Source organism: Cupressus sempervirens, chromosome 3 (assembly GCF_028749045.1).
Source record: "Cupressus sempervirens isolate cs-2001-9-10 chromosome 3, ASM2874904v1, whole genome shotgun sequence".
NCBI lineage: Eukaryota > Viridiplantae > Streptophyta > Pinopsida > Cupressales > Cupressaceae > Cupressus > Cupressus sempervirens.
In genome coordinates this window covers 51,044,400-51,062,249 of record NC_143120.1, presented here as the reverse complement: position 1 = coordinate 51,062,249, position 17,850 = coordinate 51,044,400, and the positions used below count along the sequence as shown (strand labels likewise).

Genomic DNA, 17,850 nt, shown 5'->3' with positions numbered 1-17,850 from the left:
GACCTCTCAGGAATTAGGATCAAATAACTTGTAAGCCTTTACATCTTCACAGCAGCTAACAAAAGTTAATGGTCGGCTCTTCAGTTCCATTGCTTTCCTCTGAGCATCAGGTACAAATGCACTCCCAAAAACTCTGAATGACAATACATCAAGCTTGACATGGGACCAAGTCTCCTCAGGAGTCATATGTCAAAGTGCCTTGTGAGGCATCCGGTTCTGAATGTAGTTGGCACAATTGACTGCCTTTACCCAAAAACATGAATCCATGGACCTAGACTGAATCATGCAATTTGCCGTCTCCCGAAGGGTTCCAGTCTTACTCTCGGCCACACCATTATGCTGAGGAGTGTAGTGCACTGAAAGCTAATGCTGAAGACCATGGTCAAAACAAAAAACTCTAAAAGTTTGGTTCACATACTCCCCCCCAGTATCCGTGTGTATGTGCCGAATAGAAAGCCCAGACTAGTTCTCTACAAATGCCTTAAAAACTCAAAATGAGTCGAAGGCATCAGACTTGTACTTAAGAAAGTACACCCATGTGCGTCTAGAGAAGTTATCAATATATGTAGCACATATCTAGCACCCAAAAAGGAGTAGGAAATGACTTCAGGTCACTATGAATCAACTTCAAAGGTGCTAAGCATGAGTGGCTCGTCCATGTGGAAAAGAATCCCTATGTTGCCTTCCAAGTGCACATCCCTGACAAACACCATCTGGACAAGAAATTTGGGGAAGCCCAAGAACAAGTGCCTGTGTGCTCATTTGCTGTAGATATCTATAATTGACATGCCCAAAACGTTCATGCCAAAGTCTGCTTACTGAATCTACATGTGCAACTAAGCATGAACCTGTGTCATCAGAAGACTCAAATCCATCAAATCTGTAGAGGCGTGATGCAGAGTCAACACTCCCAGTGGCCACGATCATCTCTGGATCATGCAAGTCCCAAATAACCACATCATGTGGTGAGAACAGGACTTTCTTCCCAGAGCCAGAGTGGCAAATCTAATAGATAGACAGAAGGTTCATCGAAATATCAGGAATGCAAAGTACATCCTGTAGAGAGCCCCCAGCCAAAGCAACAGTGCCAGAACCCAAAACTGAAAGTTGTGAAGAGTTCCCAACTGCAATCTGTGTGGTGGCACAAAGAGCAAGTGAGGTAAGCAACTTTAGAGTGTTTTTTATGTGGTGAGAAGCCCCAAAATCAAGAATCCATAAAGGTGCTAAAGTCGTAGTTTGTGCATAAAGAGCATGACCTTTCCCTGCAGGTGGAGATGAAGATTGAGGAGCTGAAATGTAATGCTCCTTCATGGCTTCCTCTAAAGCCTCCAATTGTTTCCAACACCTAGAAACTGAATGTCCATCTTTCCCACAAAAATTACAGTTCTCACTCGATTTCTTCTTGCTCTTGTAGGTAGACTCACCTGACTTTGAAGAATCTTTACCCTTGGGAGGGTTTGCTGGAGGCTTAGGATCAGATTTTGATGTGTCTTTCTTCGATTTTCCTTTCTTCTTTGATTGCCCCTTACAATTTTGAGCAACCAATGCTTGGCTGGAAGAGCTAGAACCATCCACCTGTTGGATCTTTGCCTGTTCCCTAGTCAACCTATCAGAAAATGTCTCGAATGTAGGCATCCTATGTTTTTCTCCAAGGGCATCCATGGTGGAGTAGAAAGTAGAAGAAAAAACCTGATACTGCCCCTTCAGCTTTGAGAGTATCAAAAATATGGACTCATCATCAATTTTGTTCTTCCCACATCCTTGTAAAGCTGCATGTAGGGATTTGAACTTCATCAGAAAGTCCTCAATGGCGGGAAAGTTGCTTGGTGACAAAGAAGTCAATTTCGCATTCAACTAAATTGCTTGGAACTCATTCACCTGTCCAAAAAAAGTTTAAAATTTCTGCTAATAAGCCTGTGGAGTAGTCAAACCATCCAGATGAAATAGCAGACTATCTAAAATGTTGAGTGCAATCAGTCCCATAGCTTCATCCATTTTGTTCCTATGCTACAGAACCTCAAACAGTTATGTAAGAACAGTTTGATTCTCATCCAGACAAGACCATAGACCTCTTGACATGAGAAGCCTAGTTATTTGTGTCTTCCAAGTGTGGTAGTTATGTGGAGTAAGACGGGTCACAGATGGATCTGCCATTGAGAGAAAGAAGAAGATGGAAGTAGAAAGGTCTTAACTAATGTAAATTACAGAAAAGAAAGACACTCCCCCACAAAAATACAATAATATCCCTCAAATACCACAAAAAGAACTATAGAAAGCAAAAAACTGGAAAATAACTTTGTTTTGTTGATGCAGAATAGGAGGAAACAAAAGCCTCTACTTTGATGCCAAAAATAGGAGCTCAAACGAACTCAAAATATTATGAAACCAGCACCAATTTCTCCATCTCTGAGTCATCTTACCAACGCTTCTTTCGGATTGGAAAAAGACCTTTTTATGCTCAAGTTATGGCCAAAAAACTGACTGCTACTCCAAAAATGCACCTTGTTGGAAAATTACACACTATTTTAAATTTGACGCCTGTACGGCCGTCACAAAGACGTCGCTGAAAAAAAATTTGGTGGCCGATTTGCTGATGTCAGCAGGTAAAATGATAACGTCACTTGTCAAAAAATGACATCAGCATAGGTTGCTGGAAAATGACGTAATCGGCCGAGAAGGTGACGTCAGCAATGTACGGTTGCTGAGAAATGATGTAAGCTGTCTGTAAGATGATGTCACAGGGAAGAGCGGCGGAATGATGAAAACCACTAGTGGCGATGGCGCTTGAGAGGAGAACCTGGCAGCGCCATTTGTGGTTGGTGGCGCACTGGCAGTAGAGTCCTGTGGTGGTGTTGCGGTTGCGAGTCGGCGCCTAAGTGGGGAGTGGGTGGTTGGTAGGTGGCCCCGCGATGGTGCATCAGCGTTGCTGCGGTGGTGACTTTTATATATATATATATATATTTTTTTTTTTTTGCTCTATGTCTGTATGGCAGCGACCGAGGAGGCTAAATTTTTTTCAAAAAAGTTCCTATAGCCAAAAATGAAAAGTTTTATGTGAAACTTGATTGCAAATGGCCTTCCAGATTTAACGACAATGTCCGTTTGGGCTGAAAGTGCTTCGAAAAATTGCTCTACCCCTGATTTGAAGAAAAATGCAAAAAGAAACTAGAGTTTGTGACTCAAAATTACGGCTTCAAAAATCCTTCGAACAAGAAGCAGCAGGGAGGCTCTGATACCATGTAGAAGTTGAGAATTCGAGTCAAAAAATGCACCAAGATCACTTACAATGTAAATAGCTTGCTGAAGAGAAACCTAGGGAGCAAAGAGCTTGAAGCAAATATTGCACAAGAGAATATTTCACAATAGGAAATTAGAATTATTATGTGAATGGAATGAATTTATAATGAATGAGAGACGAAATAAAAAGGCCTCATGGAAGCTTGTAGAACAAGCTGGAATGAGGTAGGAGATAAGGTTGACAACTGAGCACACATCCACAAGAGGTGGAAAAGATAAGTATGCTAAAGGGAACAAACTCCCGTGTTGTCAACAACTAACTTCAACTACATGCATTAACCTAAGTAAGCTTAAGTAATAGAATAAATAATTAACAATTAATTAATTATTTACTCTAACAACTAGAATAGATGTAAATGTAAATCTATAAAAGAAAAAAAGGGTCAATTCTTAATATAATATTTGAATTATATTCTACTATAACTTATCCATAATATTTAACTATAAAACCACATTATCAAACTATAACACTAACCTAACCATCCCTCATTCCTACCAATTTCCAACTAATAAGGAATACTATAAAATCCTAAACAAACTTTCCCCATACAAATTAAATGCTCAAACTAAAAAGAAATACCGTCATGCCAAACCCAATCATAAATCATCAAAACACATGTACCAAATACTAATTTCTATCTTATCCTAGCCCTATCTCAAACATAAGACACTACAAGTTCTACTTAATAATACCTAAATTACTCACTAACTATACTAATAATCACTAATTAAATATTACTAATAAATCTATATTTTACTAACCCACAACAATTTCCTAACATCCTAATTAATTACTAATTAATTCTAACAATCCTAACAACGAACCTTACCCCTTAATCCACTGGGCATCTTACCTAAACCTTTCCCATGCCTTGGAAGCGTTCCCCAAGGTCTGACACATCCTCCAAGTGCAGAATGCATTGCCCAAGGACTAGGCACATGAACACAAGGGGGGCATGGGCAGCTTCCTATACTGCATCTTGTTTTCAATTAGAAGGTATTCTTGTGGGGCTAATTCATTGGTTTGGGGTCTCCCAAAAGCAAGGAGAGGAGGAATTAATGCATGCTATACTCCCATTCATTTGATAATATGTTTCCATCGAAGTCAATGTGTGTGGGTGAAAGGCACACATGGTAAGAGGTGATGTTGGAAGTTAGGATAAGTTTGAAGATGGGGTCCCACTATCCAAAGCAAAGAGTTTTTAGAAAAAAATAAGATGAGGTTTGATTTAAATTTTGCACCCACTCCTCTAGGACCTATGTCAATTTTTGATAGAGGATGATGTGAGGTGGGGGTGGGGCCCATGGGGTGTCCCATCCCCCTTCAACTAGTTTTGTTATTATTATTTTTAATTTTTTTTTGCATTTTTATCTTGCAAAGTGTTTTAGTAATGGGAAGTAAAGAGTAAGTTATGACAAAGATTATTAGGTGACCCCCTTTTGTTTTACGAATTTTTATATAGGAATTAAGAAGGGAATCTAGGGAATATTTCATGTTACCAAAATTGAAAATAAAGTGTTTCCCATACATTTTGCGGAGAACTTTTTGGCTCTCTAAATTTCAACTTTCATCTCTCTCTCTCTCTCTCTTTTTTTATATACATTTTTTTTTTCTTCACACTTGAGTTTTCTCATGGATTTATTTACATTGTATATGTTTATTTTCTTATAGTTGAAGGGTGATTTAATGTAGTGTTACAAATATTTTCAATTAGAGCTAAGTCTGTCATTTTAAGCATTGAATTTTTTAGGTAAGTAAACTAGTGCAATATAGTTGGATGTGTAAATTTGAATATTGAGTCTTTAACAAGAACTTATAAGGAAGTCTATATATATCTCTCACTTTGATTCCTTTATCCAATACAATGACTTTATTAATACCAATTCTATTTACATTTATGATTGAATCGCAGGATTGCAATAGGTTGAATTATGAATTAATCCAGCATTTTGACACTATGCCATTTGAATGCATCTAAAGAAAAATAGAATTGCATTCAATTTGAAATCTTATCACCATTTTATACAATTGATCATAAAATAGTCACCTTCTCAATGAAAATGCATTCAACAACATAGAATACATTTCGAAAGATCATAATGAAGGTATTAATCCTTTCGCTCAACACATCAATACAATGATACAGCAAGAAAGATGAGGCAAGGGAGGAGCTCCCAACACATGACATCAAGAGAACCATTAATCCAATTCAAGATTGCTTCCCTTTTCGAATCCATCAGAAATTTACAAATACACAGAAGGTACCATGGAGAGCTCACCTCCTAACCAAGGCCTCGATGTGAGGCCACACCCTGAGCTAGGAGAACCAATAATCGAGTGGTTGACATTGAAAAAACAATCACAATAACACTCAACATATAGCTACCATCCAAGTTATACACAATAGGTTTCATAATGAACCTATGACTAGGGAGAAGGTGGATTTTTCAAGGTAGGAGATGCCAATCACAAACACAAATCATATGCCTCTTCTGATGCTGCCAAATCACATTAACTTCCATTTCTTTCTCTTCTTATTTCCTGAAAACAAAATTAGTTTATATTGACAAGCAAGGGTACATAACTAAAGCCCTTCTCCCATACGTGACCACTTCTTCCTTATCTGAGGGTGGGTAATGCCAACACACCCTTCACAGACTCCCATAAACAACCAAAAGGAAAACATGAAAGGAAAGCAAATAGAAAACACACAACTACCTATCCCTCATATGTTACAATATAAACTCTAAATACACACATGCAAGAGATTTATACAAGAAATCAATCAACAATGAATGAATAACATAGCCATAGTGAATCCTACCTTCACAATGGTTATGGAAAATGGAGTTTTGAGATGAGCTAAATCCTTCTTCCTCTTTAATTCCAAGCCCGACTTCACTGAATATAGAGAATGGGTGAACGACCTTCGACTCTCATAATGGTCACTACATAGGCTTCTAAACTCAGCCACCCAAAATGATAATAACTCTAAACTTGACTTAGGCCTTCTATGGCCTTCCCACTTGTTCCTACCATCAAGACAACCTTTTAGGAGAAGTATAAACTTGACTAACCTCAAAGAGATGGTCCATTTTTGCACAAAGGAAAAAATAAGATGTTTTAGGGGTCAAAATGTATTATGAATTTTTAGAAGGGTGGAAAAGGTTTGTAACCTATATGCATACCAGTTGGGCACTTGGACTACATTAAATTTGGTCTCTAGGATCATTTTAGGAACTATATAAGTGATTGGAAATATTCGATCTTCTAAAACCTTAAGGATGTAACCTTTCAACTAAACCCTAATTAAGGAGATTAATCTAGGTTGCTAACTAATCAGTCTTAGATTAATGGGTTTCTCTGCTAACCCTAAATTAACATGTCAACACAAATATACATATAACGAGTGTTAACTAACACCAAAAGATTTGCTTTTACGTACATTCAACATGTCACAATTTATAGAATGATACACACACATTCAAATTACGATACAAATAAAACACTTAACAACAAGGTTCGAATCATTTTATTGGGTTCAACTTTAGTCTTATAGTTTGCACATGGGGTCAATTATCGACTATCTGATTAATTCCATGGTTAATTATTCTACACACTCAATTCAAATATTATTAGTTCGATAACATCACATTCATATATTTAAACCAAATTTGCTTAATTACATTGATTGAAGCATTAAAATTTTATTTAAATAACTTTTATCATCGCTAATTGCATAATCAATATAACATAACATATTCATCAATTTAAATGAAAATACTAGAATAATTATTATTAGGCATGCATATACTTAAACATCATAAACATTATCAATAAGGTATACTAAACTATTTTAATGCATATTTCCTAATCATCAAGGTACCATAATTAACATCATCATCGCAAGATGAAACACCTCATATCATTGTTAGTACAGATTGGTGTTTAAATAGTCGGGCAATATAGTAAGTCTCCAATCACAAAGTATCAAAACTTGATTGTATCAACTGATCTCAATTTTCATTGGGACACTTAAACCATAAAATGTTAATTCATATCCATCATCACAACTATTATACATAAAACAACCATAATTTATCATGATGTCCTCTACATGGCTTCTAGCAAGAAAAATAACATTTCCCCATACCATTGCCTCATCATGCTCATGTATCTATTCAAATCTCCTATAAAGAATTTAACAGAAAAAATCATATTTAAATAAGCAAATATGAGGAGGGGTCTTACAAAAACCCTAAAAAGGTTTAAGCTAGGTTGCAGCATAATAATTAATAAAAGAATTAATTATTAGATGTCTATAGTTTAGCTTAAGAAAACTAGAGTTAATTAGGAAATATATAATTAATCTAACACCCTCCTTTAAGATAAACTTTATGTAGTCGTTTATAGGTTTTTGGGTACTCCCTATGTTTATCTTAAGAGTGTCTAGTTTCAACAGCGCCTAAACTGGACCTATTTTGTATGGAAATGGGGGTTTTTGAGCATTGAGCTCAATACTGATGTCCGTTTAGGCTCGAAGTGCTCCAAAAAAAGGACCTACCCAAATCCAATTTAAAATCCTTTGAAAGCCACAGATCTGAAAAAATTGATGCCAAATCTCTCAACATGAAGATTTGGAGCTCTGATACCATTTTGAAGTTGATGAAAGATCAACCCCATAGCTCCCAAGAATTATCTGCATGCAAACACCTGTCATGGAAGAGAGAAGCAAAAAGCTATGGAGGCTGGAATTGCCAGATCCATAGACAAGGCATTCTTGACGAGCAAAAAGAGAGATTGCTATAATCAAAAGAGAATTAGTTTATAATTACAAAGAGAGATCATAATAATAAAAGATATCAAAACCCTAAAAAGGTCTAACCTAGGTTACATCATAATGATTAATAAAAGAATTAATTATCAGATGCCTAAAGTTTAGCTTAAGAAAACTAGAGTTAATTATGAAATATCTAATTATTCTAACAATTTTCTTATAGAGCCTTTGTTTTAGAACGCTTCTCTTTGTAAAGCTTCTTTGAACGTAGATAAGAATATTTTCATATAAAGCTTCTTTGAACATATTATAAGTACAAAAAATAATATTAATTTATTTTGAAGATTGTTAAAAGAGAATGCTTTTAGAGGTTTCTTATATAGATTGAATAAGTGATTTTCTTTTTCTCAAAAGTATTTTTCTTTAACTATAAATTTAATAAATTTCATGAGCTTGTAAAATTATAAGAAAAATATCGATATCAAAGAATAAAATAAAAAAAATTGTATCATAAATGTTTTTTGACATTATTTTGAATAATTACTGTAGATCTACATGCTTTTCTTACCTATATAAGTGAACAACATTTTAACATAAAGTTTGTGTATAAGTTGGTTTAAAATATGTTAAATTATGATACTAGTTTGTAACTAACCTTCTGTGATTAGGTATTAGGAGTGGAATTCGAGAACTTGGAAAGGAGCTTGACACATCTTTAAAAATGCACAAGTAAGAAATTTGACATATATCATCATATTTTAATAATTATTTTTATAGATTATATTATAAATTTTATTAAATATTTGCTTTCATTTAAAATATAAAAATATTTTTTTTATGACAGACATATGACTGGTGAAGATTTGCATATGTTAGATTTTAAGGAATTGAAGTGTCTTGAAAAGATCAGTTTGGGTGTAAAAAAATACATTTACGAAAGTTAACTCACAATAGCATTTTTTTACTCATTATATTTTAAAATAAGGTTATCTTGGATTGAAAGTATATAGTCTTCTAGCAGTATCTTCCTTCTAACTATTTGAATATTATTTATTTCGAAAGAATGAAGTCAATTAAAAATATTTTTTAATTAATTTTTTTAAAGGTATTTTAACATTTGGTAAAATATTATCTAAATTTTGCAGGATAAAGTTTCCCAAGAAAATATTAAATTGCTAAAAGTCAAGGTAGTGCACAATATCCTTATGAAAAATGAAGTATATATGTATTTTTCAATTGTTTATTTAATTTTAGTTTATAAAAAAAGAAGGATTTTTTATAGTCTATGTATGAATAATGAGACTAGATAAGATTTGATGTGTTTTAATTTTTGGAAATAATCATATATCATAAGCTCCTATTGAATTATTTAAATAGTAAAGTTAGTTATTTTTTTAAAAAAAAGAGCAAAGTGTGAATATATTTATATTAAAATATAAGTAATTTATATAATTAGTATTAGGATTAGTATTTAGAAAAACATTATAATCATAACTCCTAAGAGCCCATTGATGCCACTTTTGGGAACATGAGACACTTGAGGGACCATGCCATATCTTTAGGAAAATAGAACCCTCGAGGGACAATTAAACCTTTTTGTGACCATGGCACTGTTGTTGTACCATAACATGTTATTCAGACTAGAAACATGAGTAGCCTAAGGCTATCACTTAAAATTATCACGATAACAAATATAAAAATTTAAAGAATTAATCAAAAGTCCAAGCTCATATGTGTTGGAAATAACAATGAGAATGTAAGTTTTGGGGGTGGGTGAATTAGCACTTAAAAATTTTGCCTCTTAAAATATATAACAAACATCCATCTCATAGCTTAACATATAAACTAAAATATCTCAACATGTATCACAACCATAGCATAAAGTAAATAACACATAACAAAATAAATTTGGTTACCCGTAGACTCTCCAATGAGAAGGTAAACTGGGGTGGGGATGACAACTACAAATCTTCACTAGTGTAGTTGTAAAGTGTGTCCAATTATGGCTACAATGTGTTTGATTATAATGTATGTTCTACCCTGTTAGAGGCTTACAGAGACTGTTAGGTCTCACCTTGTTAGAGGATTTAAACTTACAATAAAGTAAACACTCGGTTAAGAGATTTACAACAACTTGTTAAGACTACTTGGTTAAGAGATTTTCTCTGTATCACCTGTTAGAATGATTCAGCACTGTGATCATTTGGTTAATACCTTTTTTCTTGATGTCAAATCTCCTCCTTGCTATTTAAACTTTTATCCTCCTAATTAGGTATGCTTCCTTTGTCCTTTCACTTCTTTGCTATATTCTTCTCAAACTAATTCTGCTAAGCATAACTCTGTTATAGCCATCTAAGCCACCATGAATACCTTATGAACTCTTAGCATTCATCTCCTCACACACTCATAAACCTTTTAGGGTTTAGCATTCTTAAATAAATATTGGTGGTGATGGATTAGGTAAGAATCAACGGTTGTGGTTGATCCTTATTTTTTCCTAAAGCTTCCCTCAATTTGATTGGTTTCATGTATTATTTAGGGATTCATAATGTCTCTATACTTATCTTCTTGGCATCTAGAAGCTTTGATGCTCGGCCTTTACTGCGAACTTGGCACTTGAATCACTTGATACATACTAGTTTACTCAGCTCCTTCTACCAGCTCAACACCTGAATGACTCAGTACACATTGACTGCTCGACACCTACTAGTGCTTGGTGCTAACTGCCATATTGCTCGACATGTATTGTCTGGAGATTGATGATCGGCATACTTTGATTACTCAGCATGCACTCTATTTTTGCTAGATAATGACTTGAGTTTTTGTCAAAACCAATCTAAGATTAACAATCTCCCCCTTTGACATGAGTGGAAAAAAAACTTTTCATGCAATATACAACTTTATTGTATGCATAAGTTGGAGAATATATCTTCATGACTCGGCTCATATACAAAATTATCAAAACTTCAAAATTTGTAGCCTTGATACATTTCCTTCAAAAATACTTAACCAAAATTTTATATCCCAAAAACTTCATGTCTCCCTTTTTTGACACTTATGTCATTTTGGTTGTACACTTATAGTGTGTTTTTCCAAGAATGGTTTGTGTAGCTCAAGTATGATCTTCAATGCTGCATCCCAGTTATTGCATGCTGCATCTAATGAATGAATCTGTATTGCAAGATTAGTAGCAAGGTCAACTAAGCCTTCATGTGTAGAATGTTGGGAGTCTTCACGAATGTTTTAGCATAGGCTAGTTCATTGTTTAACACTTCCATGGGAGGTGTTAACATGGATTGTATACTAATCAAGGTAGATCAGATATTAGCAACTTTGGCTTGTAACTCAACAAGCCTACTCTGAGTAGTCAGTAACCTCTAAAAGTGTATTTGAATTTGACCAGGAGATTGTTGTAATGTACTACTCGTGAGTTTGAAATCACCTTGCAGCTAGTCAATAGCCTTTTAATTTTCCCTAGTGAATAGATTAACGTTGCATGATTTTTTGTATTGAGAGAAAATATTATCTAATACCTTCTGCACACATTCCATTTTGGTTGCTAAATCAACTCGTCTTTGTGTAATAGCACTAGATATATTCTCTAAAACCCCTTTGTATAAAATTTCCTTTCAGACCATTCTAACAATTTGACATTAGAATCTAGGTCTTCATCCTTTATCTTGTCCACCATGGTGACAAGTTGCTCTATTATGGGATTGTCTTCATTAGTTTCTGGAAGGTTAAAAGCATCCATGAATATGTCTTCAATTTCATGTAAGACTTGCTTTTATTTCTGTTCCCTCCTTAATATTTCTTGCCTCTTCTTTTTCTAGAGAGTCTCATGAGGAATGCTCATCTCTTTAACTGTGATTGTATTTAGATCAAACTTTGGTAACTCAATCACCTCATCTAAGCTTACATCATCAAATGATGTAACTTTGTCACTCTTTGGTGTGCTTGAACTCAGCTGTGATATCTGTAATTGTGTGGCATGTGTACTTAGCCTCTGAAAAGTGTAATGACTGAAAAGAAAAGTGGAAACTGGCAACGTGACTAGATTCTATATTGCAATTTGCTCCTCAAGTTCAGTAGTCAGCTTCAACTCTTCAATATTGTCTATTTCCTTCTGGACTTCACCCTATAATGGTGGAATAGGTACATGACTTGCTACCTGACCCTTATACACTTCTATTCCATCCTTCTTAGTAATTAATACAATAGACAAACCTGAATTGTTTAGGTTGGGCACTGATGTATCTCTAAATTGTGCTTTTGCCTCTTTCATCTAAATCATAGTTGTTGGCATTGGATATGGTGTCTCATTTGTATCATCCTTTTATTCCAGGTTAACACTTTGATCTCTTTGTAGATCCTGTGATTCCTTTTCCTTTATCTCTATAGTTCGTGGGGGTACATTTGATGTATCTTGTGGCTTCTCCCCCGCACATGCAACTTCTGCCCATTGAATCTCATCCACTCTCACCAATATAGGAGTATTGCATAAAAGTGTTGCATTGGTAGAGTTGTGCAGAATTTTGTTGAAAACATCCTCAATCAAAAGATTGACATTCTGTGTTATTTTATTACGAACATCCTTGATGGTTACTGAGTCTTGTTGACTCTCTTTGTCATCATGTGGGTGATTGGAACTCAACATTTGTGTATATATCCTATGCATCTTACTACTCTTCTTCAGTTGTTTCCTCCTTTTCTATTCCTTCAACTCCCTCCACATTACCTTCCTTGACTAGGCTTACCTCTTGATCTTTCTCTTTCTCATCCTTCTTAGGTTTGTGCTCTTCTTGTTTACCTTTCTCAGTTATAGCTTTAGTGGATAACCAATAAATAGATTTCCAAATTGATGTACTTTTGGTTACCAAATCTTTGATTTTTTCCTTTAGAATGTATTTGGGTGAAAATTTCCCTTTATGCTTCTCGATTACTTTAGCAATCATCTTTTTATCCAATTCAAACATTACTTGGGCTCGAGTAGTTTCCCTGATTTGTCTCTCAGCGGTCAAACTGAATTGCCACTTTTTCTCGACTCTTTCATAAAGACTTTGAGGTAAAGTGTTGGAAATCTCTAGAGAATTAGTCTTGAAAGAAGCCATCATATCATATATGGCTTCTTCAACATTATTTTTATCAATGCTCCTTAGCTTATCAAAATCAGCATTTGTAAAACTTGACAAATTTGCATTGGTTGTAATGTTTTCACACAAGTTTTTAATGTAAGAAGAGGGATTGTGAGTTACCACCTTGAATTGGCTCAAGTCATTTGACTGTGTCTTTTCCTCATCTGAATCTTTCTGGGGTGTGTACTTATTGCTTTATCTCTTGAATGTCTTTGGAGCAGGCTATCTCGGGTATATTGCATTGTTGGCTCTCTTTCCCTTTGCCTTTGTCACTTCTTTAGCTTGTGTAGTGGCTACCCTTGTACTTTATGTAGTTATACGTATAGTTGGCTTTCATTGTGACTTCTTCATAGTCTTCTCATGTTTCTCCCCTATTTCAATCTATGCTTTCCTTTTCTTCTCCTTTTCCTTAGGTGCTTCCTCAACTTCTTCTTCCTTGATACCTTCGACATCTTCACCTAGGCCTTGGGTAAGTTTTAATGGTTCTTGGCCCTATTCTTCTTCTTCTTCTTCACCTTGACCTTGACCTTCACCAAATCTGTCTTTAAGCTTTTTTAGAAGTTTGTTCTTCTTTCTCAAAACTGTAGTTGTTTTCATGTCAATGTTTATTTTGGATTTGGCTTCATCGTAGTTTCCAAAAGATGTAGCATCTTTATCAATTTATTCTACTACTAAGGTTGTGATTGTTATAGAGGCTTCATCGACATTGATTTCATATGGCAAGGGTTTTAACCATCTAACCTTGGGTTTTAACCATGTAACCATCTCATATGTATAATTTGCATCAACTAGGAAACACACATAATTGTAATGTTGTTCCACTAATGTTTGTTGAATCCTTAATCTTTGTTTCATGGATTTCTTAAATTCATTAAAATAATTAGTCATGACTCACCCAAAATTGTCTCCAAGTTGCTCAATGAATTCTAAAATTTGTTGCGTAACTAACCTGTTTGTCTTGGAAGCAACTTTAGGAAAAGTGGGAAATGTGTTTTGCACATAGAAAAAAATATGCGAACAATCAAAGAAGCAAACTTGAAAAATGCACTTTTGGCTTTCGTAATGGCTTCCAAGTTTTATGATAATTGTTGTATTTGTAACTCAACAAGGTGATAGGAATGATCTCTCTTCACAATTTTGTAACCTAAATCCACTACCGTATAGGAAACACTGTTTAGGCAGCTTGACTGAAATAACTTATGGGCAATGACTCTGACTGCAAAGGCAACAATGTGATCTGGAATAGTATCTATTGACATCCCTATCTTATTCCATGTGGCACCTGTATTCTTTTCAAAAACCTCCTTTGCATCATTTTGTATGACCCGATTTTCCATAATTATTGCAAGTGGATTTATATTTCTTACCTGAGTTAGTCCTTTGCTTGCTAGTTTTAGAGGATTCTTGTTCTTCAGTATTATGTATCCCAGTCTAGTTGTATCATTATTAAGCCTTGGTGATTCTATTCTGTCAAATTCTCAAAGTATTTTATGGCTACACTTGGTTTGTCGAATCTGTCAATGAATTCCTTTTCTATTCTTCATTTTTCAATAGATCATTCAGTGATTTTAGGGTTGTGATCTCAATGTCCTTTCTATTCAATTCATTGTTTGTAAGCATTAATTGATTTATTGTATCCAATTTCATGTTAGCAAGCTTTTACACATCTGATGTCTTCTCTCCAAGTCTGTTAACTAGTATTCTTTTGTGTTCTTCAATCATGACTTTGTCTTCCTTGGCTTTCTTTTTCATTTCAGTTATCTAACATAGCAATATTGATTGTACTGCTTGTTCGCTTTTGAGATTTTTGACTTATTCAGTTAGGGCATTTATCTTTTCCATTAGATCTATAATTGCTATATCAAATTCATTTAAGTTTCCATCCTCAAACAATCTAGTAGTATCGTATTCTTGCTATTGAGTGTCATTTTGTTGAATAACCAATTCCTTTCTTCTCTTCAATGAACATTGCTGTTCCTCTCTTGCCCCCTTGAGTTGATGTAGAGAAAGCTATATTTCATTCTTCTATTTCTCAATAATCTTTCCCAACTTGTACACTTTCATCTTCAAGATCTTACCTCCAAAGATGTAAAACTTTACTTTGTAGAGGACCAAGCTTTGATACCAATTGTTGGAAATAACAATGGAAAAGTAAGTTCTATGAAGGGGGGGAGGGTGGGGGGGGGGCGGTAAATCAATACTTAAAACTTTTTCCTCTTAAAACATATCACGAACATCAATATCATAACTTAACATATAAGCTGAATTAACTTACCATGCATCACATCCATAGAATAAGGTAAATAACACATAACACAATAGATTTGGTTACCCAGAAACCCTCCAATGAGAATGTAAAATTGGGATGGGGATGACACCCACAAATCTTCACTACTACAGTTGTAAAGTGTGGCCAATTATGGCTACAATGTGTTTGATCATAATCTATGATATATCTTGTGAGAGGTCTTCCCTGATAGAACCTTACAAACACTGTTATGTCTCACCTTGTTAGAGGATTTAAACTTATAATAAAGTAAGTACTTGGTTAAGATATTTTTAATAGCCTGTTAGGACTACTTAGTTCAGAGATTTTCTCTATATCACCTGTTAGAATGATTCAGCACCGTGATCCTTTGATTAGCACCTTGCTACTTAATGTCAGATCTCGTCCTTGTTGTTTAAACCTTGATCCTCCTGATTAGATATGTCTCCTTTGTTCTTTCACTTCTTTAATCTTTTGTTGTCAAACTGATACTGCAAAGTATCACTCTATCATAGCCATCTAAGCCACCATGAATGCCTTATGAACTCTCAGCATTCCTCTCCTTGCACACTCATAAAATTCTTAGGGTTTAGCCTTTTTAAATAAATATTGGTGTTGACGGATTAGGTAAGAATCAACAACTATAGTTGATCTTTATTGCTACCTAAAGCTTCCCTCAATCAGAATCGTTACATGTATTATTTAGCGATTCATAATATGTGTCCATATTCATCTTCTATAATTGTAAAATATTGTTTATGTTAGCCCAAAAATGGTTTACATAGAAGTTGATGCCATTGCAAACATTTATGTCATGAACTATTCACTCAACATTTAGAGGCTCTGATGCTCGGCCTCCACTGTGCTCTTAATGTTGTAACTCAGCTTCTGAGAACCTCGGCACTCACTGTCTACTCGACACCTAAATCACTCGACACATACTAGTTTACTTAGCTCCATTTTCTACTCAACACGTGAATGACTTAGTACACATTGACTGCTTGACACCTACTAGTACTTGTCACTAATTGTGATATTGCCTGGCATGTATTGTCTGAAGATTCAAGCTCGACATGCTTTGATTACTCAGCATGCAATTAGTTTCTGCTAGATAATGACTTAAGTATTTTCTCACTACCTTGACAAAACCAATCTGCGATTAACAATATGGTGGAATTCCATGCTTAGTGGCTTCTCTCAATCTCTCCTTCCTTATGGGCATAAATGGCCATCTTATTGGCATCTTTTCGTTAGATTGGGGTTGTCATTTCACCAAATGACCGATCTGTTAGTGTTTGATATAAATAGTCAACTTATATAACACAAAAGGAAGTTAAGCCCTTGCCACAACCCCTAAGGGGAGCACTGATTATTTTATCAAAAATGTCTTCCTCAACATTATCTAATGGCCTAAGGATTCAAACCTGTAACCAAGCTCTGATACCACTTGTTAGAGTAGGGTTGTCTTTGCACCAATAGACTGATCTATTAGTGTTTGATACAATCACTTGACTTATAACACATAGGAGGTAGTTAAGCTCTTGTCAGAAACCCTAAGGGAATCATTGCATATTTTGTCAATGCTTTCTAGATCAATCAGTACAACGCAATGATAAATATTGAAAAAGACAAGGTGAATAGTAATTTTTTTTACTATAAAAAATATAAGTCTTTCTAGAAAGTTGATGCGGGAGCATTTTATTTTCTTGGTGATCTTGCATATTTCTTCTATGTTTATTCTCAAGTAATGATCATTGGTTGTTGAGATTGTAGACCATTGGATTTAGTGAAGAGTTGTGTGATTCTTACATGGGGCCATTTGAGATTCTTCATTTTGATTCTTAGACTATGTGAAGATATATATCTATGATAGATGTTTCTTATCTATTTTTTATCCTCATCATTGAGCCTATGTTTGGGTTTCAACCTGTGAGAGATAATACATCTGCCAAATCATATGAAAGAGTTAATATCCTAAGCCAACATGTTTGTTAAAGTGAATTAATATGGAATATTTTTGGGGTAAAAGCGCAAACCTATGTCACCTTTTATAAAAAACCAAGATGTCAGAATGTGATAGTTTGACATTAATGACAATAAAAATGGTATTTGTGTTTAGAATATGAAGATGATGTAAATTGATGAAATTGTAGAATTGGATGAATTTTATGCCTCTAATTTTTTTAAGTTTTTTTGAGTAAGAATTTATTCATTTTATTTTATTTTGAAGTCTCCTTTTTAACTGTAAAAAATATAGGGTGTAGTTTCTTTCAAACAAGTATATGCAAATCATCTTTTTTTGTTCTGATTTGAAAATATCTTATAGATGACATGTATATCTAGGGAAAAAAAAAAGAAATAATTATTTTTTATT

The 17,850-nt window shown here is 34.6% G+C and overlaps 1 protein-coding gene across 28 annotated transcripts in view; it reads left to right on the top strand.

Moving 5' to 3' along the window:
* Positions 1-17,850, top strand: part of LOC149564738 (MADS-box transcription factor 29-like) — a 258,597-nt gene that overhangs the window by 73,000 nt on the left and 167,747 nt on the right. For 11 of the 28 annotated variants that reach the window (XR_016361914.1, XR_016361917.1, XR_016361916.1 and 8 more), the window contains exons 3-4: positions 8,744-8,804; positions 9,221-9,262. Coding sequence is in view for 16 of the 28 variants with exons in the window: in XM_089818308.1 (XP_089674434.1) it covers positions 8,751-8,804; positions 8,920-9,019 (154 nt within the window). In the remaining 12 variants the exon portion in view is untranslated. Of the gene's footprint in view, positions 1-8,743; positions 8,805-8,919; positions 9,200-9,220; positions 9,263-17,850 lie in introns of those variants that run through there. The other 17 variants (XR_016361922.1, XM_089818316.1, XM_089818319.1 and 14 more) reach the window with 5 other exon arrangements.